Source organism: Portunus trituberculatus, chromosome 1, assembly GCF_017591435.1.
Source record: "Portunus trituberculatus isolate SZX2019 chromosome 1, ASM1759143v1, whole genome shotgun sequence".
Taxonomy (NCBI): Eukaryota; Metazoa; Arthropoda; class Malacostraca; order Decapoda; family Portunidae; genus Portunus; species Portunus trituberculatus.
The window spans coordinates 5,248,748-5,272,747 of NC_059255.1; the positions used below are offsets into that span (position 1 = coordinate 5,248,748).

At 39.0% G+C, this 24,000-nt stretch overlaps 1 protein-coding gene across 1 annotated transcript; it reads left to right on the forward strand.

Annotated features, from left to right (window-relative positions):
• The first annotated feature begins 980 nt into the window (after positions 1-980).
• Positions 981-21,844, forward strand: LOC123501527 (piwi-like protein 1). Its single transcript, XM_045250429.1, is given in 20 exon segments — positions 981-1,066; positions 3,220-3,376; positions 3,924-4,043; positions 4,522-4,633; positions 5,974-6,084; positions 7,056-7,149; positions 7,965-8,082; positions 9,838-10,040; positions 10,723-10,858; positions 11,358-11,513; positions 13,355-13,493; positions 13,496-13,602; positions 13,898-14,048; positions 14,849-14,874; positions 15,753-15,832; positions 16,682-16,919; positions 18,403-18,584; positions 19,248-19,395; positions 20,335-20,441; positions 20,999-21,844. Coding segments are annotated over 19 exon segments (2,376 nt in total). The 5' UTR covers positions 981-1,066; positions 3,220-3,238; the 3' UTR covers positions 21,009-21,844.
• The last annotated feature ends 2,156 nt before the right edge of the window (positions 21,845-24,000 follow it).

Consider the following 24,000-nt stretch of genomic DNA (forward strand, 5'->3'; position numbering starts at 1 on the left):
GGCAACGGTGATTTATTGAGGAGTGGTTCTTTCTTATCTATCTTTTTGGCATATTATTCTAAGTAAAAGTCATAACGTATTGAAATGTCGTATATTTTCGTATATGGGTGAAATTATATCACATTATTTTTGTAAAAAGGAGATATACGGATAGAGAGATAGGTACTGTAGATAGGTACCTAAAGAGATTAATCTAGGCATCAAGGATGTAAGAGAGAGAGAGAGAGAGAGAGAGAGTAATGGTATAAAGTAGGTACTACCGTAGATGGATAGACTCCATCGATTTTTATAACATCAGAAATTTCAAACATGGTGTAGTCTAATGGAAATCTGGGAGATTTAGGTTATTAATTTATAATCGTCACTAGTCACTCTACTTAACCAATAACTTATTTTCCCTCATACCACAGTGTAGTAATTGGTTAATACCATTTTCATTTGCGTCGCATTGAAATCTCACGGTGAGATGAAAATTAATACATAGCTAGCTGTCAGGAAAATACAAACTTGTGATATTGATGTCTCACTTTATTGATAGCTAATTTATTTTCAAGTTTTTTCAACATGTTGTAAGATATATCTATTGTTTTACCAAGAATTCAATACCTAATAGTTTTTTTTTTTTCAACGTAGGTACGATACGTGGTTCAAAACTTGAAAAATGAACCAAATATTTTTTTTATATTTCTCAACAACTAGAATTTGTAAATTGCCAAAAAAGATTTTACATGAATATTTATTTTGTTTTTGTTTAAAAAAATAATTGAATATATATGTTCATTGTATATGTAGATAGTTTGAGTTAATTAACGGAGTTTCTAGTATTTTCAGTAATTCAGAATTTTTAACATATCATAAAGATATATCATGAATTTAAATAGAATTTTTACAAGGAATATATAGTCAAATTTTGTTCTTTTGATATGTAGATGATTTAAATATCAAAGTTGAAGACCGCCCGCGCTTCTTTGTCCTTTCAGGGTAAAGACGCCATTGCTTAGAGGACGTTAACCGCTGCTCTCTGAGACGTTACCGCTGTTTGGCCGTGAAACCCTCATAAACCCCGGTAAATGTCTTCCCCTTTATCCTAGATTTAGCTAATAGACTGAAGTTAAAGCTGAGATACCTGTAGACTTAATATATAGAAGGGAAAGTGGTGAAAATAGGTGTGGGGTGACGGGTTATGTGCCGGCTTTGTATTAATGGCGTCGGTGGCTGGTAAGAACATAATTTGGGAATCATTTAAGTTATGTCCATTGGAAGCTGTTATTTTGTGAATGTATGGTGATTTTGGTAGGTTATTAGTAAATACTGTTGTGTTTGACCTTGCTTATTGTCGCGTATATAACGTAAATAAGGTTAGGCTGGGTTGTGTCAATGGAAGGCGGTTATATAGTGCGTGTTTGGAGTTTTTGGAAGATTCTACGCTACTTTGGGTGTGTTGTGGGTGACTTTGGGATGGTTTTTTGGAAGGTTAAGAGCTCCTGGTGTGTTATGGATGACTTTTGGGTGTTTTTCGAAGGTTTACGAGTTTATGGTGTGTTGGGTGATTTTGAGAAGGTTTACGAGCTGCTGGTGTGTTGTGGGTGGTTTTGGAAGGTTTAAGAGCGCTTCGTGTTGTGGGTGACGGCTATTTTGGAAGGTTTACGAGCTCCTGGCGTGTTGTGGATGACTTTGGGTGTTTTTGGAAGGTTCACGAGCTTCTGGCGTGTTGTGGGTGACTTGGCTATTTTTGGGAGGTTTACGAGATTCTGGCGTTTTGGGTGACAGATTTTTTTGGAAGGTTTACGAGATCCTGGCGGTTTGGGTGACTTGGATGGTTTTTGGAAGGTTTACGAGTTCATGGTGTGTTATGGATGACTTGGATGGTTTTTTGGAAGGTTGACGAGCTTCTGGTGTGTTATGGGTGACTTTTGGATGGTTTTTGGAAGGTATACGAGTTAATGGTGTTATGGGTGACTTGGATGGTTTTTGGAAGGTTTACGAGTTCATGGCTTGTGGGTGACGATGGTTTTTGGAAGGCTTATGAGTTCATGGTGGTGTGGGTGATGTGGATGGTTTTTGGAAGGTTTATGAGTTCATGGTGTGTTGTGGTTGACGCGGATGGTTTTTTGAAAGTTTATGAGCTCTTGGCGTTTAGTGGGTGACTTTCATGTTTTTGGGGTATTATTTTACTCTTACACTAACAGCAACATGGCTTTCGTTATCCTTCTCTTCTTATAGAGCTCTTCATTTTGAGTAATTTGAAGTTTGAACTCATAAATATCTGTCGCAAAATGTTTATAGCGTTGATAATGTTTAAAAATTTTCTATTTTTTGTGAAGAGCGAGCCCACACCTGGTCTATGCTAGGACGTGGAATAATGGCAAACATATCTTAATTTTATATTTTGTCACCATTTCTCAGTATTTTTCATCTTACACACACACACACACACACACACACACACACATATATATATATATATATATATATATATATATATATATATATATATATATATATATATTTCCCCGATTATTGAATCATATTTACCGTATTTCTCACTAAGACTAAATGGATAATTTCATTTTTCAAATTTTTGTGTAATACTTTCTCTCTCATTCATTGTTCAGTTCTGCTCCCTATATTTCTCTATTTCTCATGCCCAGAACATCCTTTCCATGAGAATAAGAATTACTCAACCCTTTTGTTTTTACTGATGTATTCCTATCTCCCCAGTACCTGTTCAGTTCTCCCTATATTTCTCTCTCTCATCCCTGGAATGTCCTTCCCATGAGTGTATTTAGTATAAGAATTACTCACCCCTTTTTATTTATTTTTACCGTATTCAACTCAAATTACCGATGTGTTCATATTTCCCCAGTGTGTTGCTGCAGTGTAGGATGAAGGGCTTTTGTTTAGGATAAGAATTACGAAACTTTTCCTTTGTTCATTCATTCGTTTTACCCTATTCAACTCAATTTACCAGAGCTTTGTTGTATCTTCCCCATTGTGTTGTGAGATAGTATTACAGTATAGGAATTAATACTACAAACACCCTTTTATATATTCATTCGTTCATTTTACCCTGTTCAACTCAGTTCACCACTTTATTCCTATTTTACCAAGTGTGTTGCAGCGAGAAAGTATTGCAGTGAATTAGAACAAACTAACCCATTGATTTGTTCATTACTATCTATTCAGCTCAATTTACCAGTGTGTTCCTATTACCCCCAGTGTGTTGCAGCAGTGTAGGATGAAGGGCTCTGGCAAGGGTTCAGGGGAGGGGCGGGCACGAGGGAGGTCTCGTGGCCAGGATAAGCCTACATCAAGTGAGGTGCCGGGGGTAGACAAGCCCACACCTCACTCCAGGCCCATTGCTTCCTCCAGCAAGGTGAGAGAGAGAGAGAGAGAGAGAGAGAGAGTGTGTGTGTGTGTGTGTGTGTGTGTGTGTGTGTGTGTTTCATTTAGTGTGAGTTGAGTGTGTGCATCCTTTTACTTTCATTTACTTCCAGCAAGGTGAGAGAGTGCCTGTATGTTCTTGTGTGTGTTTCCATTCTTTTCCTTTACCGCCTTCATTGAGAGAGAGAGTGTGTGTGTGTGTGCATTTCCTTTCCTTTCCTTTCCTGTTCATTACTTCGTCCATCAAAGTGAGAGAGAGAGCGAGCGAGCATCAGTGAGTGTGTACTTTTGTGTGTTTCCTTTTCTTTCCATTACTTCCTCCAATAAGAGTGTGAGTCAGTGTGTGCGTTCATGTGTTTGCTTTCTTTTCCATTTCTTCCAGCAAGGTGAGAGTGAGTGAGTGAATGAATGAATGAATGAATGAATGAAATGAGTGCATGCATGCCTACATGCATGTATTTCCTTTCCTGTCCTGTCCCATTCTTATTCACCAAATTCCTAATAAATATGGCTGAACTAACTAATATCACCTGTTGTAGTTGACGAAGCCTGGCCCGATCACTGCCGCCGAGGAGGAGAGGGAGGGGAAGGGCCGGGCCAGGGGACGCAGCACCCACCTGGAGCAGGAGAAGGGCAAGGCTCCCCCCCGTGGTGCTCAGGTGAGAGAGAGAGAGAGAGAGGAGTGAGATATATATGCAATTTTTATTTCTTGTAAAGGTTGGGGTAACACACACTTCAGTACTGGAATGCATTTTTACCTTGAGTTTTGGGTGTGATTAGACCATTTTATTGACATTAGGAGGAGTCTATGAAGTCAGAGAATTAATGGCCACAGTCTTCACTATTTTAATCCCCACATATGTTTCTGAAGCTGTATAAAATCAACAAATTGTAAGAATAGATAAGGAAACACGTCCTAGTACTGAAGGGGGGTTAAATAAGATATACAAGGAGACAGAGGAAGATATGAATCTGTTGGGAATAGAGGAATATATGACACAAGATCGCCAGTTGTGGAAAGCAGTCATCGCCTGTCAAACCCTAAACTAAATGGGAAAATATGGACATTAAACAAACATAATGATGATACAAGGAGACACTAACCCATTGTACTTACCACGTCTCCATTGTGGGCAGGAGGGAAGGGCGACATCCAGGGGAGGAGCGGAAGGGTTCTCTGGCAAGCAGCGGCATGTGACTGAGGCAATGGGTGCTATGAAGATCCAGGAGGGAGGTTCAGATACTAGCGGTGAGTGTTGCCTTGATGTGTGTGTGTGTGTGTGTGTGTGTATTTACCTAGTGTTTTTACCTAGTTGTAGTTTTACAGGGCCTGGGCTTTATGCTCGTGTGGTCCCGTCTCCATATCTACACTTATCCAATCTTACTTTAAAAGTGTGCACACTCGTTGCAGACACTACTTCTTCATCTAAACTGTTCCACGTCTCAATACATCTCTGCGGGAAACTATATTTTTTTATATCTCTCAGACATCTTCCCTTTCTCAGCTTTTTACTATGCGATCTTGTGCTTGGGATGTCATATTCTTCTCTCAGGATCAGTTTCTCATTATCCACTTGGTCCATTCCGTTGATCAATTTATAGACTTGTATCAGGTCTCCTCTCTCCCTTCTTTGTTCCAAGGTTGGTAGATCCATAGCCTTTAGTCTCTCCTCATATGTCATCCCTTCAAGTTCTAGGACCATTCTTGTAGCCATTTTTTGTAGCCTCTCCAATTTTCTTATGTGTTTCTTTTTATGAGGGGTCCACACTACTCCTGCATATTCCAATCTGGGTCTTATTATAGTATTTATCAATTTCTTCATTTCTTTGTCCATGTAGTGAAATGTGTGTGTGTGTGTGTGTGTGTGTGTGTGTGTGTGTGTGTGTGTGTGTGTGTGTGAACGTTACTGCTACACTTCTGTTCTTTTGTGTTCTCTTACTGATATTTGTGTGTGTTAACTCTGCTTCTACCCTTCTGGGCTTTCTGTTCTCTCTCTCTCTCTCTCTCTCTCTCTCTCTCTCTCTCTCTCTCTCTCTCTCTCTCTCTCTCTCTCTCTCTCTCTCTCTCTCTCTATTCCTGTTTTGTTCTGATGTTCTTTTATGGATATTTATTTATTTATTTATTTATTTATTTATTTATTTATTTTATTATTTTTTTTCTCCCTCCAGGTTTTATAATTGTTCTTGTGTTATTCTTTAGATGTCATTTTATTGGTATTTTTGTGTTCATGTTTCATCATTGTTTTTACAGTTTTTTTTTATCATTGCCTTATTGAGTTTGTATTTTATTGTTGGTTTTTCTTGTATCATTGTAGTAAGACTGATCTGATTCATCTTATGCTACTTTCTCCATGCTTTTCTTTTATTGATATTTGTGAATTTGCATGCTTTTGTCGGAATTTAAGGATTTATATCATTTCGTCGTGTTTGTATATTTAGTGTTGGTTTTTCTTGCATCAACCAATTTAATTTGTCTTTTGTTACTTACCATCTCAAATTTGTCAATCCATCAGTCATTACAAATCTTTGCATCAGTCCTTATGTAATCCTATTGTGTGTGTGTGTGTGTGTGTGTGTGTGTGTAAACAGATGACACCAGCAATGGCAACGTGCAGTCTGTGGGGCGTGGCATGGTGCGCGGGAAGAGGGACATCAGCCAGATTGTGTGGACCAAGCCAACCAACATGGTCATGAAGAAAGGTGAGGATTTGCACTAGAAGTTGTCAAACTGTCACCAATATCTTGAAAATGTGGCAAATTGTTTACTAGTATCATGACAACTTGTTAAACTTTTATTGGAATCATTAGAACTATTTTTAAAAGTATATTTAGCACTGGAGACTGTCAAACTGTCACTTGTGTTATGAAAATGTGCCGAATTGTACCGGTATCATGACAACTTGTTCAACTTATCTAACCTAAACTAAAATTTTATTGGAATCTTTAGAACTATTTAAAACTATTTACACTGAGCTTATTAAACTGTCATTGTTGTCTTGAAAATGTGCTGAATTGTATATTGGTATCATTTGTTAAATTTACTGAAATCATTATAACTATTTGAAACTAAGTAGCATTGGAGCCTGAATTATTAGGACTATTTTAAAACTATTTACACTGGAACTTGTTAAACTGTCATGGTTGTCTTGAAAATGTAATGAATTGTTTATTGGTATGACACCTTAAACTTTTGTTAAGAATCAATAGAACTATTTAAAACTATCTATAGAATGATTGACACTAATGGCTGTCCTTGTAACTGTGCTAGAGGTTGTTAAACTCACTAGAATCACTGATAGCCTCTGTTCATCCATTATGATCTTGAAAAAAAAAAATCAAGGACTTAAAAAAAAAAATGCTTGTAAAAATTGTTAATATCTACCGGAAGCTTTTAAACTATCATTGGAATCATTAAAATATCTTTAGAACCCAATAACTTCATATAGAACCCTTAAACTATCACTTGAAAATCATAATAACGTGTACTATACCCAATTAAAACTCCTCTTCTGAGTTGTTAAGCCACCATTAAGCTCACTCTCTACTGCCATGGCCATCATCTGAAAATCCTAAGAACTTGTACTAAATGTATGAACATATTGCCATGAAGTGTTGAGCATTGTGTGGTGTCATTATTCCCTCTGGTACCATGGCTGTGTTGGGTGTTCCAGGGACGTGTGGCCGTAATCTATCCCTCTTGTGCAACTACTTCCCCATCGCTAAAATGCAGGGTGGGAACTACAGTGTGTACCATGTGGACTTCAGGTGTGTGATTTGCTTGTCTTGACTGAATGATCTGATATGCTCCTGGGCTGTTTTGTGCATTTGTGTGTTTAGAAGTGTTTTCAGTGCTTTGTGTTCTTTATCTTTCTAGCTGAGTGTTTTCCGAGTGTTTTTTGTGTTTCGAAGTGTTGATAATGTCCTTGCCTTGTGTTCTTAATCTTTCTAGCCTCCTATGTTCCTCAGTGTTTCTTTTTGTGTGTGTTTGGAAGTGTTTATTTTGTTCTTGCCTTGTGTTAGTCATCTTTCTAGCCTTTTTAACAGGTGTGTGATTTGCTGGTTTGGACTGTAACCGAGTGGTCTGATATGTTCCTTGTCTGTTGTTTTGTGCAGTGTCCTTACCTTGTGGTCAGGTCATATATAAAGTTCTGTTCAAATTTCTCTTGCTTATTTCCTTAGGTATGCTGTTTTCTTCAAGGGTCTTCTCTCACAGAATCTTTGCCTCTTCTTCCATACAACCTTCCATTCTAATCTTGGTTTAATAAGACTGTTACCACTCCTATTTTACAAAGGCCTCTTAATCTCTATCCTTGCCTTGCCTTGCCTTAATGTTGTATAATAAAAGTTTCCTAAGACCCTATTTTTCAGAGCACTGTTTATCTTTTAGGGAAACATCATTCAAGTGGGCCTTTTTTTGCTGGCCCCTCTCCTACATGGGAAAAAAAAAAAAATAAGTAAAAAGTTGTATGTTTCTTTTTGCATTGCCTTTTCTTCTTTACCTTCCCTTCCCTTCCCTTCCCTTCCTTCTTGCTTAATTTCCTTGTATGAGTTCTGTGGGATTACCGAGTTGCTTCCGGCAGTCCTGAGGAAGACCACACTCCACTGAGGAAGAAGCTCATGGCCCAGCATCGCACCACTCTGGGAACCTACCTCTTTGACGGCATGAAGCTTTGCCTCTCAAAAAAGCTGGGATCAGAGGTGAGCTGGTGTCTGGCTTGTGTTCTGTGTGTGTGTGTGTGAGTGTGTGAGTGAGTGAGTGAGTGAGTGTGAATGAGGAAACAATTGTTATTATTTATTTATCTGTCTATTTATTCATTTATTTATTTGTCTATTTATTCATTTATTTATTTATGACTCCTGGAATTGATATTAGAGATGTACCGATACCAAAATTTTGGCCGATAGCGATAGTACTACTTATAGTGATTATTGCACTGGACACCAGGATGAGTTAGTGGACGGCGAGCCTTATCAGATGGGAGGCTTTGTTTTGGGGGGATGCTGTAAGTCCTTCTGAACGTTTGTGAAATAGGAGCAATTCTAGAAGCCATTTACAAAGGCAAATTACTCAGTAATTGGAATGAATATCTTCTCAGTCTTCTGATTCTTGTCAGTTATTTTAAATTCTTACTTCTTACTCCTTTAGCAACCATTTGGTCTTGTGCATTTTCATTATTAATTTTTTATTGACGATATTTTGGCGATCAAAAATATTTTTAAAATTATTAAAATTGTAGAACAGACAAAATATTAGCAAAAGAAACTCATTTTGTTGTGTATGTTTCTCTTTAATTAAATCTGACATCCTTTGATATTAATTCATTTGACATTAGTAGACCAATTCAGAAACATGAGATTTCACCTAATCTTTTCAATTAAATAGAAAAAAAAGTTTAGTTTATTCTAAATTTCTAGGTTGTGGCTTATTACCACAGAAAACAGTATTCTATGACATACAGTAATCACCACGGAAACTCATTATGCCATATTATATTAATTTGGTATCATCAATATCTTATATCAAATATATCACTAAGTAGTAAATTCCTTTTAGGTATCGGAAGTATCGGCATAAAGTAAACCGATACCGATACCAGTACCCCAAAAATGGGCCGATTCTGATACCGATACATCGTTACATCTCTAATTGATATGCAAGTCTTCTAATTATATTTTTATTATTTACTTATGTATCATTCTTTTTATTTATTTATTTATTTATTTATATATGACACCTAGAATTAATAAAACAGGCTTTCTAATTGTACCTGTATGTGCTGCTAGTCTTGATCTCCCCACAGGTTACAGAAATTGTGTTTATATAAGAAAACTAGGATTATTTCAACTGTATAGCACATCGTATGAATTGCAATTGATACACAAGCCTAATTGTATATGTGTCCTTTGTATGCCTTCCTTTCCCCCCAGTGTTGAAATTACAAGAACACTAGGATTATTTCACCTGTATATCACAATGTATAACCCTCAATAATATGCAAGCCTTTATATATCTGTATTCTTCAGTGTCCAATGCCTTATCTCTTTCAGTACTGGCACGCTTTTCTACCTTAAGTTTTATGTATGATTAGACAATTTTATTGACATCAGGAAGGGGCTATGGAGGTCTGAAAATTAGTGGCCACAGTCTTCACTATTTTAACTCCTACAGTACTGAGATGCATTTCTATCTAAAGTTTTGTGTATGATTAGACCATTTTATTGACGTTAGGAAGGGTCTATGGAGGTCAGACTATTAATGGCCACAGTCTTCACTATATTAATCCTCCACTTGAATTTATGAAGCTGTATAAAAGTCACCAGAATGAATATGGAAATATGTTATGGCACTGGCACTGATGGGGTTAATAGTCTCTCTCTCTCTCTCTCTCTCTCTCTCTCTCTCTCTCTCTCTCTCTCTCTCTCTCTCTCTCTCTCTCTCTCTCTCTCTCTCAGATAACAGAGCTGGTGTCAAAACGAGAGGATGAATCTGTGGTGCTGCTCAAGGTGAAGTTTATAAAGGAGATCAGCTTCATGGACACAGAGTATATACACCTGATGAACATTCTTCTGAAGCGTTGCATGGAGTATCTCAACATGCAGCTCGTGGGCAGGAGTTACTACAATGTCAATGCTGCTATTAAGAACGAAAGACATGGGTAGGGCTCTCTGTGTGTGTGTGTGTGTGTGTGTGTGTGTGTGTGTGAGAAGAGAGAGAGAGAGAGAGTGGATAGTTGTAGGATGTGTGTGTTAGATTGTGGGTCCATGTAGGAGTGGATAATTGTAGAGTGTGTGTGTGTGTAGTGGGATGTGTGTGTGTGTGTGTGTGTGTGTGTGTGTGTGTAGGAGTCAATAGTTGTATGATGGGTGTGTTAGGTGTGTGTGGGTGGGTGGTGGTGGAAAGGTGTTGGGAGAGGGTGTAGTACAGAAATTTCACAAAACACTCAAATATCCTCAACTTCAAATGCACTCAAATACCCTTAAAACTTCAATCACACTCAAGGGGCCGCCGTGGTACAGTGGAACCCTGCGTGCTTTGGGATCTGAGGGGTCTCCAAGCGCATGGGTTCGAACCTTGTCCACGGTCCGAGTGTAGGTTGGGCTTTCTCACTCGGGGTAACGGTTTCCTAGCGGGTGGGCTTTGAGATAGGGGGTACCCAAAAAGTATCACCTTTAGCCCATAAATTCCTTTGAAAAGCCCATATGGTATAAAAAAAAAAATCGTAACTTCAAACACACTCAAAACCCTTACAACTTCAAGCACACTCAGACCTTCATAATTCAGTAAACACTCAAATATGCCCTTTTAACTTGAACCTTTCCACTAACTCTTTGCGACAGGCTCATCGTGTGGCCAGGTTTCTGCAGCTCCATCCGCCAGCATGAGGAATCCCTTCTGCTCAACGCTGATGTCTCACACAAGTTTCTGCGGCAGGAGACAGCTTACCAGGTGATGCTGCGCCGTACCCCAAATCCAGTAAGTACACCTTGAATTCCTTAAGTACTGGGACACTTACCATTTGTGTACCATTAGACCATTTTATTTACTTAGGAAGGGTCTATGGAGGTCAGAAGTTTAAGTTAGTGGCCATTCTTCACTATTTTAATCCCTTCAGTACTGGGACACATTTTACTTTGACATTTGTGTATGATTAGACCATTTTACTGACATCAGGAAGGGTCAGAAGTTTAATGGGCACAGTCTTCACTTTCAATCTTTTCAGTACTGGGACACATTTTACTTTGAGATTTGTGTATGATTAGACTATTTTATTTGCATCAGGAATAGTCTATGGAGGTCAGAAGTATAATGGCCACAGTCTTCACTATTTTAATCCCCATGTAAGTTTCTGAAGCTGTGCAAATCCCCAAATAGTAAGCAGAATTAATGAAAATATGCCATGATATTGAAGAGGTTAATGGCATTCACCTGGCTCACTCCTTTACTATGAAGCACCTTGGTTTGGTTTACACAGAAAGAAGCAGCAATGGCCAACCTTCTGGGGGCCGTGGTGGTGACGTACTACAACAACAAGTCCTACAGGATTGATGATATTGCCTGGGACCTCAATCCTCGATGCAAGTTTCCATATAAGGGGAAGGAAATCACCTACATGGATTTCTACCAGACTGTGAGTGTTTGCTTTACTGCATCATAGCAACTAAGACTTTCCTCTCGCTGTGACGGTTTTCAGAATGATTTGCCGGGTTGTCAAGTGTTTTATTTTCTAACAAGGTAGAATTCTTGTTAATCTGTCCCTTAGAGCTGCAAGAAACATCCTTGAAAACACCTAAATTACACTAGAACCCTTGGAAATAGTGCAAGTGACTTTTCATACAAGTGATTTGTCAGGTTCTTGGGTTTTTTTTTAATTAGGCAAAATTCATATTAATCTGTCACTAGAGCTGCAAAAAACACCCTTGTAAACATGCCTAACTTCCACTAGAACCCTTGAAAATAGTGGAAGTGACTTCTCATGAGTGATTTGTCAGGTTCTTGAGTGGTTCTTGTTAAATCTGTCACTAGAGCTGCAAAAACACCCTTGTAAACATGCCTAACTGACACTAGAACCCTTGAAGATAGTGGAAGTGTGGTGCCAATTCTCTCTCATTGTGACTGTCTTCATACGAGTGGTTTGTCAGGTTCTCAAGTGTTTTTTCTTCTAACAAGGTAAAGTTCTTGTTAATCTGTCACTAGAGCTGCAAAAACACCCTTGAAAACACACTTAAATTACACTATGAACCATTGAAAAGAGTGCAAGTGTGGTGCTGAACCTCTGACCTTGACTTTCTTCATATGAGTGATTTACCAGGTTCTCAAGTGATTTTCTTCTAACAAGGTATAGTTCTCGTTAATCTGTCACTAGAGTTGCAAAGACATCCTTGAAAACACACCTAACTGGTACTAGAACCCTTGAAGATAATGGAGGTATGGTGCCAAAATACTGAGGAATAATGTTAGTCTTGCCTCATTCAGAAAATTCTCGGCCTGTTCGGGAGAAGTCTTGTCTCGTTCCTTTCCTTCCATTTAGCATTATGTCACCTTTAGAAATGTATTAACCTCTTGGGAAGCACATTTACCTCCAAGCCTTATCAGACACTCTGTAAAAGTCTTGGTTTGCGTCCTTTCCTTTCACTTAGCGTTATGTGCCCTTCAGAAATGTATTAACCTCTTAGGAAGCACATTTGCCTCCTTAGCCTTATCAGGCACTCAGAAAAAGTCTTGGTTCACGTTTCTTTCCTTCCACTTAAAGTTATGTGCTGTTCAGAAATGTATTAACTTCTTTGGGACTGTTTCACCTTTTAGCCTTACCAGACATTAAAAAAAAATAATCTTTCTTTCCTACTAAAATCAGTGTCACGTTCGGAAAAAATCTCTCCTCCCTTTCCTTCCAATCACAGTGTTATGTCTCCTTTAGAAATTCATTAACCTTTCTGGTAGCACATTTTGCCCCCTAGCCTTATCAAACATTTGGAAGAAGTCATGTCTCTCCACCCTTTCATTCAAATCTCACAGTGTCTTGTCCTCTTCAGAAACTTGACCTCTTTAGAAGCACGTATTTGTCTCTCAGCCTTATCAAACGTTCGGAAAAAGTCTTATATTAACTTTCCTTTAGAAACTTGCCTCTTTGGAAGCATACATCACCCCTTCTTCAGGTAAGTCATCCCCTCAGATTACCCATTCATCACAATCTCTCTCTCTCTCTCTCTCTCTCTCTCTCTCTCTCTCTCTCTCTCTCTCTCTCTCTCTCTCTCTCTCTCTCTCTCTCTCTCTCTCTCTCTCTCTCTCTCTCTCTCTCTCTCTCTCTCTCTCTCTCTCAGTATTACCATTTACCCATCACTTACAAACTCTTTCCTTTTTGTCAGCATTAATAACCACCCATCACTCACAAACCCTTTCCTGTCTCACTCTTTCAGGATTACCAGCTATCATTACCCTCTCTCTCCTTCACAAACCTTTTTTTCTTCTCAGCGTTACCAAGTGAAGATCCGCGACGTGAACCAGCCCCTGTTGGTGTCAAAACCCAAGAAGAAGGACCTGCGGCGAGGCTGTGAGAACATCATCCTTGTGCCTGAGCTGTGTCTAATGACGGGCTTCACTGACGAGATGCGTGCGACTTTAACATGATGAAGGACCTTGCCGAGTACCTTCGCAGCCCCCCGGACCAAAGGGTTAACTCTCTCATGGCCTTCAACAGCCATCTTGTCAGGCATGAAAGGGTATGTGGCTGTATGGGTATGAGAGTGTATGGGTTTGAGAAGGTATGTGTGTATGTGTGGGTGTGAGGATATGTGTGGCTCTGGGTGTGAGAGGGTATGGCAAATTTACACCTCTACATTATGCAATGGGAAATCAACACATCTAACACTATGCTATGGAAAATTGACAATTCTGTATGCTATAGGAAATTTTTGCCACTTTACATTGTGCTGTAGGATCGACATTTATGCCCAAGGAAAACACTACAGTTACCATTCATTACACTACAGGTCACTGTTTTATCTTCTATATTAGGTGAAGGAGGAGATGGCCAGCTGGGGTCTTGAGATCTCCAACAGGCTACTGGAGGTTAATGGCCGCATGCTCCCTGATGAGGTCATTCTACAGGGCGGGGAGACTGTCCAGTATAACAGGAACTTTGCAAGCTGGTCTAAAGAAACGCAGAGTAGGTATTAGTGACTAGAAGGGACTGGTTGTGATATACTTTAGATATTCACTTTATTCCTCTTCTTGGAGAGGTGCAGAGTAAGTGTTAGTGACTGGGGAGGGACTGGCTGTGATATACTTTTTCATACATATTTATTTTATTCATATTCATCTGTATTAGTCCTTTTCATCTATACTTAATGGTTAATGGAACACTAGTAATACAAACGGCTGTGGTCTAGAGAGGTGCAGAGTCAGTATTAGTGACTGGGGAGGGACTGGCTGTAAAAATGGGCTGTCTGTTGATATATATACTTGATACATATTTCACTCCATTCCTTGTTTTCTTCTATACTTAACTACAACAATTAAATGAACACTAATAGCACAAATGACTTTTTATCTGTTCTGTGCTGAGTTGAAGTTAAATTAATCAGTCCAGTTCAGAAAATAAAACGTACCTCATCATACATATTCATTGTTTTCATCTGTACTTAACCACAACAGTTACATGAACACAAGTAGCATAAATTACTTTTTTTCTCCGTTCTGTGCAGAGTTGAAGCTAAAGAACTAGTCCAGGTCAGAAAAATAAGACATACCTCATCATACATATTCATCGTTTTCATCTATACTTAACCACGACAGTTAAATGAACACTACTAGCACAAATGATTCTTCTCCATTCTGTGCAGAGTTGAAGCCAAGCAAACCAGGTCCAGGTCAGGTCATCTGTTACATACTTCATACATATTCATCTTATTTTCATCTACATTTAGGTTAGGTTTTCATACAAGTGACTGTTTTTCTCCTGTGCAGAATTGAAGCTAAACCAACCGGTCCAGGTCAGGATTTAACCCTTAACTTCCGGCGGTCGTATATAAACGTTTGCGTCAGAACGTCCGAAGTGACGGGATTCGTCCCAGTAATCAAGATTTTTCCCGGCGTAATTTTAAGTCTCTCGCGCGCTCTCTTGAGGCGGATGGTGAGTAGAAGTATCTGGCATCTTTTACCACACAAGTGTTTCCACAAGAGCTCCTAATTTTAGAGGTAACTGAACTGTTTTCCCGTTTTATGGGCGACACTTGGCAACTCCGGTGACGCGCTGGGTAGAAAGGTCAGTGATAACAGCGAAGGATCGGGTCAGATTGTAAATCACCATGGAGCAAGGCAGAACCCTTTTACTTAGCAGTGGTTCTGAGCTAGAAGAAAGTGACAGTGAATATATAGAAGAAGAAACTGGGGAAAGTGAAGAGACTAGTAGTGAGGACACGGATGTAGAGCATCATTCACCTGCTTTCTCAGGAGAACAGACAGAGAGACAGAGACTCTTACACAGTATAAGTGACAGTGAAGGCAATAATGATGAAGAACAGACTCCAGATAATGTGTCAAGGACACAGAGTGTTTCTAGGAGACGCAGGCATGCGCGTGCTCCTCGCGTTCTGGGGAGACGATCAAGGGGGCGTGGCAGAGGTGGCGCGAGACCCCGACCTGTCTTTCAATGGAGGGAATTCAATGATGATTTTTCCCAGTTATGCCTGATTTATCTGTGTCTCCTGGCATAACAGCTGAATTCCCTCCTGTGCAACACAATTGTGACTATTTCATGGCGTTTCTCAGTGATGCTTTCTTGGACCATATAGTGAGTGAGAGCAACACTTTTCATGATGAAGAAACAGCAGATGATGATGATGTGCCCCATAGCTCTCACGAGAAAGAGTGGAAAAACATCACAAGAAATGAACTCCTGACGTTCATAGCCGTCACGCTTCTTATGAGTCATTCGAGAAAAGCTTTGAGGTAACTCATCTGAGTCACACACGCGGGCCTACACACATCAACACTTGTCAGAGAGAGAGAGAGAGAGAGAGAGAGAGAGAGAGAGAGAGAGAGAGAGAGAGTAATGCACACACACACACACACACACACACACACACACACACACACACACACACACACACACGTGTCTCAGAAATCAGTGATATATGACACACACACACACACACACACACACACACACACACACACACACACACACACACACACACACACACACACACACACACACACACACACACGTGTCTCAGAAATCAGTGATAATATGTCCTTCCTCCTTCCTCTCTCTCTCTCTCTCTCTCTCTCTCTCTCTCTCTCTCTCTCTCTCTCTCTCTCACTCACACAGAGAGAGAGAGAGAGAGAGAGAGAGAGAGAGAGAGAGAGAGAGAGAGCGAGCGCGGCGTCGCTCTCCGGGCTGTTTCCTCTTGACTGGTCACACCGTGCCCGGAGGAGGAAACTTTGATAAGGCAATAACTAAACTCTCAGACGTCATATCGAGCTGGAAAGTACATCATTGTATTCAGAATAACACAGAGAAAATAATTATCAGTATTCAAACTGTGTTCTGACAATTTTTAGGTGTACCATTTTTCCCCGTCATTAGACAGGAAAAAATATTTTAATCCCCGGAAGTTAAGGGTTAAATCTAATGGTACATAAAACTCAAGATATAAATGTGTCCCAGTACTGAAGGGGTTAAAATAATAAAAGATGGTGGCCATTAATCTTCTGCCCTCCATAGACACTTGGTAGTGTCAATAAAATGGTCTAATGGTACACAACTCAAGGTAGAAATGTGTCCCAGTACTGAAGGGGTGAATTCTTTGTCACCTTCCAGAACACAATGGTGATAGGATATGATGCCTACCATGAGAAGGGGTCGAGAAATGTGTCGTGTGGTGCGGTGGTGTCCTCACTCAACCAAGGCCTGTCTCGCTACCTCTCCCAGGCCGCCACACATAAGAACAACGAGGAATTGGCCAATAACTTTACCCTCGGAGTGAAGAGTGAGCATTTCTGTCCCCCTCAGCTCAGTTCATTAGTTTTGCCTGTGTGGTGATGGTGTTTGTGTGTGTTTATAAATGTTTTGGTGTCTTCACAGTTTTGCTTGAGTGGTGATTGTGTTTTATGAATGTTTTGGTGTGTGAGTGAAGAGATAATTTGGTGTCCATGATTTTGCCTGTGTGCTGATAGTGTGTGTTTATAAATGTTTTGGTGTGTGTTGGTTTATAAATGTTTTGGTGTCTTCACAGTTTTCCTGAGTGGTGATTGTGTTTATAAATGTTTTGGTGTGTGAGTGAAGAAATAATTTGGTGTGTCCATGATTTTGTCTTGTGTGGTGATGGTGTGTGTTTATAAATTATTTGGTGTGTGGGTTTAGTAAAATTTAGTGTCATCACAGTTTTGCGTGAGTGGTGATGGTGTGTGGTTGTAAATGTTTTAGTGTTTGGGTGAAGAAATAATTTGGTGTGTCCCCAATTTTGTCAGTGTGTTGATGGTGTGTGGGTGAAGAAATGTTTTGGTGTCTGTTTGCAATTTTACCTGACTGGTGATTGCATTTACAAATATTTTTTGGTGTGTCCAGAATTTTACCCGAGTGGTAATTGTGTGTGTTTAGAAATGTTTGGTGTTTATATCCATTTTGACCAACTATTTGTTTAACCCGTACAGTGTCAGCAGATCCGGGACTTTGTGATTTCGCCAGTGCTGGCCACATCATGGATTTTTTTTTTTTGCTAAACCAGTCTTAAATGATGTGAAACAAATGAAAATGACAGTCATTCCTCCCAGAAATGAATGGAAGTGGTATTAATTGGTGCGAGATGTTTTGCGCTAAGGTTAGCGACTTAGCAAAGCCTTATGTGACTATAGTTTATTCGCTTTCTCGTTTCTCACCAGTCGATCCTAGAGTTGGTCACATGCATAATATCGTTCCTGAGTTGAAAGAAAAATAATGTCATGTTTTGCTGTTTGGGAGTGCTTGTGGCTAAAAATAGACACGAGATATCGCGAGGGAGTGTTGCCTTTCGTGGTGCATATATTTTCCAAGTAATATGGACTTGTTTTCCTTATAACAAAACGATTGGAAAATTCTTATATATGTCATACAAAGTTTTCACTACCACAATATAACAGTTACCAAAAACATCTGAAATGGTGAAAGTAAGTAATGGAAATTACGCTGCGTTCATATTAGCGGGGTTGAGGCGTTAGTTTACCGCTAGACCGAGCTGAAGGCAGCAGAAACTGCTAAAGTTCAGATATGTAATAAATAAATACAGGAAGCATTCATGTTAGCAGGGACGAGGAGGCAGCATGAGCAATGTCTACAGTGCATGATGGCAGTATACTGGTAGGTTTTGAGGACGCAATACCTCCGAAAACACAAGGAAGCTCGCCGACGTATCTCATACGTCTCTAACGCCCGGTTCGCTCAGAGTAGCCGGCGTATCTCGTACGTTTACACCACACCACAGCAGGACTTCACAGCTCACACATACCACAAAACCGCTAACAGCACCACTTAACCACAGCCTCGTTCCTCCTCTGTGCCACCACAGAAATGCTTCCAGGAGATGTTTGCCAAGGCTCCAGAGTTTGCCTTCACCATTGTGTCCAAGAGGATTAACACTAAGTTTTTCAGCAAGCAAGGTAGTGGAGTAGTTAATCCGCCGCCTGGCACTGTGGTGGATGATGTTGTTACCCTGCCAGAGAGGTTGGTAGCCGTGCCGTTGTTGTGGTTTTGGTTGGCAGCCCTGTTGTTAGTGATGGTGGTAGTTGTGGAGGAAGTAATGTGGTTGTAATTATGAAAGAATAGTGGTTACAGTTTATGGTAGAATGTAAGATTTTTTATTTATTTATTTATTTATTTATTTTATTATATATATATATATATATATTTTATCATACATACTGAGAATAAAACTACTTTATAACCACTTAGTACAGAGCAGGGGTTGTGAATTTTGCTATTATGCTAATGTATCCAGACCATTACAAAATACCCATTAAAAACCAGGCAGGTCACCATTATTATTAAAATAAATCCATTAGGTCACCATTATTATTAAAATAAATCCATTAAATCCAGGCAAATCACCATTATTATTGACAAAGACACACAGACCATTACAAAATACCCCTTAAAAACCAGGTGTCACCATTATTAAAAATCCATTAAATCCAGGCAAATCACCATTATTATTGAGAAAAACAGCTAAACCATTACAAAATACCCTTTAAAACCTGCCAAATCACCATTATAACTGTCAAAAACCCCTTTAAAACCAGCCAGGTCACCATTATACCATTATTACTTTACAAACCTTAATACGGATAGTACAGATCACACAGCACACAATTCACTTCTCCCTGACAGATACGACTTCTTCCTGGTGCCTCAGAGTACTCACATAGGCACCGTCTCACCAACCTCCTTCAACGTCATTGCCGACACCACAGGGCTTAAGCCAGACCACATGCAGAGGCTGGCTTTCAAACTGACCCATCAATATTACAACTGGCAGGTGAGCGAAACTGGCTTTATTTTATTTATTTATTTATTTTTAATGTTAGAGGAGAAAGCTGGCGAAGAGCAATATAACAAAGAAAATGACCCACTTTGTCTCCAGTCCCCTTGCAGGTTTGAGTTAGCCACAATAAAGGGATTGTGTTGAAACCTGCCTCTTAGATTGTCAAGTCATAGGAAGGTAGAAATACAGATGCAGGCAGGGAGTTCCAGAGTGTGTCAGAGAAAGATGTGAAGGATTGAGAGTACTGGTGAATGATTGAGAGTACTGGTTAACTCTTAGAGAGGTGGACAATAGTGGTGAATGATTGAGAGTACTGATTAACTCTTGCATTAGAGAGGTGGACAAAGCAGTGGTGAATGATTGAGAGTACTGGTTAACTTGTACATTAGAGAGGTGGACAATAGTGGTGAATGATTGAGAGTACTGGTTAACTCTTACATGAGAGAGGTGGACAGAGTAGTGGTGAATGATTGAGAGTACAGGTTAACTCTTTAGAGAGGTGGACAGAGTAGTGGTGAATGATTGAGAGTACTGGTTAACTCTTGCATTAGGGAGGTGAATGATTGAGAGTACTGGTTAACTCTTACATTAGAGAGGTGGACAATTGTGGTGAATGATTGAGAGTACTGGTTAACTCTTACATTAGAGAGGTGGACAGAGTAGTGGTGAATGATTGAGAGTACTGGTTAACTCTTGCATTAGAGAGGTGGACAAAGCAGTGATGAATGATTGAGTGTACTGGTTAACTCTTGCATTAGAGAAGCGGACATAGTAGGGAATGATAGACAGCACTGGTTAACTCTTGCATTATTTCCCTGTAAGATTATGTAGCAATTTTTTTAAATGTCCAACTTTATGCTCTGATCTTTTTCTTTTTGTTAATTTACATCCATTTTCCCGTCACGTACCTATTTTTTTTTCTTTCTTCTCTAGGGTACGGTTCGTGTCCCAGCACCCTGTATGTATGCCCACAAGCTTGCCTTTATGATGGGACAGGTGGTGAACAAGCAGCCTCACCAGAACCTCGTCACCTCACTCTGGTAAGTACCCTGACATTCTCTCTCTCTCTCTCTCTCTCTCTCTCTCTCTCTCTCTCTCTCTCTCTCTCTCTCTCTCTCTCTCTCTCTCTCTCTGTTTGATATTTTTGTTTATTTATTTATCTCTATTTCTGTGGTTTCTAAATTTTCAGCCTTGATTTTTTTTGTTTATTTATTCATCTATTTACTTTTTATATTTTTTGTGGATTTAATGCTTTTCTTATCCTTGTTTTGCCTTTTGTATGTGAAGTGTAAGATTTTTGGTGCAAGTTATATACTCTACCTGTGTTTAGTGTGTATTTTATTTTATTTTCATATTTATTTTTATTTTTTGTATTTTAGTAGTAGTATTTATTTATTTATTTGTTTATTTTTGTGCCTATTTCATTTTATTCGATTTTATTTATTTTTCTTATTTATTTATTAATATTTTCAATTTTTTTATTTTTTATTTATTTTTATTATTTTTATGTATTATGTATTATTATTATTGTTATTATTGTTATTATTATTTATTTATTTATGTATTTTTGTATTGTGACTTTGTGTTTTGGTTGCAGGTACTTGTAAGATGGGTGGCCGCTAGCTAGGAATAGAGAGGAAAAGATGCTAACCCACAGAGGAAGATAAGAATGATTAATTAACAGAGTGTCACCATTTAGGGCATTATGACACTGTTACACCGATTATTAGGATGTGAATCACCAGAGTGGCATTTTTGGTACATATTTCAAGTATTTTTTCTATGTATATTGTTATTAATTTGTATTTATTTTTGTGTGTAAACTATAATCTTAAGGGAGTGTATTAATTATATCTTTTTTCATTATTATTTTGTATTTTTTTGTAAATGTTGATATCAATTTGTATTTATTTTTGTGTGTAAAACTTTAATCTTAAGGGAGTAAATTATCTCTTGAATCACCAAAACCATTATTATTTTTTGTGTATTTTTGTAAATGTTTATCAATTTATATTTATTTTGTACGTAAACTGTGCTCTAATCTTAAGGGAGTGGATTATCTCTTTTCAGTTACCAGAGCCATTATTATTTCTAGTGTATTTAGCATATTGTGAGTATTTTCTGTCAACTAACTCATATATTGAATACTCGAAAATTAATGTGTTATATTCTGATGCGTGTGGCTTTGTTATAGTCACCCTGTGGACTCGTTAGAATGAGGAAGTACTGCAGGTGTAAAGAGTAGACGAGCTCTATTGCTGTCATTCAGAACTCTCAAGTGTGTGTTGTGAAGTACAGTGTGGCTACCTTCATTGGACACCTGTAGTCAGAAGAATGGTAAAAAGGAGTCTTGTATATATTTCTCTTAGTGTGTCTTATAGTGTTAGCCTGAGTGGATGCCCTTCCTAACCTCGGACCGTGCGTGGCCAGGATTTGAACCCGTGCTCTTGAGAACCCCGGGGACCACAAAGCACGCGGGGTCCCACTGCACCACAGCAGCCCCTTGTCTACTCTAAAGTGGCTCCTGGGTCTGGGTTTGAATGGTGTCCTTGCAATAAGTGTGCTGATCAACAGAAAGCAAGTATTATTCAAATCAAATTATGTTATGTTTGTGTGTACTCTAAAGTGGCTCCTGGGTCTGGGTTTGAATGGTGAACCAGGGAATGCATGATTGTCAGATCTTGGGGAAAGTCATGAGGTATCCCTGTAATAAGTGCGCTGATCAACAGAAAGCAAGTATTATTCACGTCAAATCAATTATGTTATAGTGTGTCTACTCTAAAGTTGCTCCTGGGTCTTAGTTTGAATGGTTGTCAGATCTTGGGGAAACTTATGAGCTATCTTTGTAATAAGTTCACTGATCAACAGAAAGCAAGGACAGTGGAGACTCAATACTCAAACTTTATTTGTTCCAAATGGCTGTTCGAGTATTAAAAAGTTTGATTATTGATACCTATAAATAGGTTATTCGTTCCAACCATTGCCAAACCAAGTTTAGAAAAAAAAAGCTGTTTAATTTTGCAGTCACCTCTAGCACTGATGCATAGAAGCAGGGTTGGCCTGTCTTTCATGGGCTTGTGTCCTGCCAAACACTTCTCTTCCTTTGTTATATAGGTCCTGTTTGGTAGTTTTATTATTATTATTATTATTATTATTATTATTATCCCCAAAACAGACCAATTTCATCACAAGTAAAGATCTGTTGTGGGTTTAAGCGCTCCTTATCCACAATTTGCTTAAATTCGGGCACAAATTGCTCAGTGGCAACTCTGTCAGCACTTGCGCCTCACCATGCATCACAACAGAATGCCAGTTCTTTTCTTGAAATTCCCAAACCATCCCTTACTTGCTTTAAAATCATCATTGGAGTCAGATGTAGTATCAGAAATAAGATCACGCTGCAGCAGTCTAGCCTTCGCACAAATTATGCCATCTTCACAAAGAATCACCAGCCATCTGCCATTGATTTATCCAATCAACAATTTTTCCATTTCTTCCACTGCCGCAGGTCGCTTAAATTGCCTTTTCACACCAGTCGCCACATCAGCTCTTTTAATGGGTTTACTGCTTCAGTATTGTGGCTACTGTAGATTTAGCCATACAGTACTCGATCAGCTGCAAGATCGGTTATTCTTCCTCCTTTCTTGTATTTATCAATTATAATTTTTCCTTTCAATGGTTGTCACTACATTCTTTCTTGTAGGCTTATTTTCATCACTAACAAGCCTCTTCGGTGCCATTGTAAGCTTCTAAATGGGGGACAAAGTACAGGATAATGTTATTCTTATGACAGCGGAGGATCAACTGGCTGCAATGGCCAGCTGGTGGGGCGCAAGGGGCGGCAGGAAGATAAAGACCCTTTGTTTACAGCCATGTGGATGAACATTTGACTAATAGGTATTTTTTCGAGTATTAAGTAGAACTTTTGCATTTGATTATTTAGACGTACGAGTATTGAGTCTCCGCTGTATTATTCACATCAAGTACATTATCGATAATTTACAATGTGTTTGAAATTCAGGAGCCATTTTACAATAGACTCACTGTAGTAAGCTAATGATTTTTTTTTGGGGGGGGGCTAGTTTTCAGTTCACCTTATTTGCAAGATTTGGTAAGACTTATGAATAATTGTAATGTAAGGTTGACCCCTTCAGTATCATGACACATTTTCATATTCATTTTGCTTACTAGTGATTTTACATAGCTTCAGAAACTCCTATGGGGATTAAAATAGTTAAGACTCCAGCCATTAATCATCTGACCCACCCCCACCCCCCATAGACTTTTACTTTTGTCAGTAGAATTACCTAATGGTGTATAAATCTCAAAATAAAAATGCATCCTATTACTCAAGGGGTTAAGTATTAGTCTTCACTCTCTTGTATAGTCAAGTGTTTAGACCAGGGGCTGTCAACCTCAAGCTCACAAACCTCCTGGTGTTCACAAGAAAGTTTACTAAGTTGGCATTCTGTTTGATGTCAGATTGCTGGGACGTTTGGGTAGGTGGTCATGTCAGATTACTGGTGGTTTGGTAGGTGTTCATAATGTCAGGTTACTGTGGGGTTTGTGTATTGACTAAGTTGGCATTCTGTATGATGT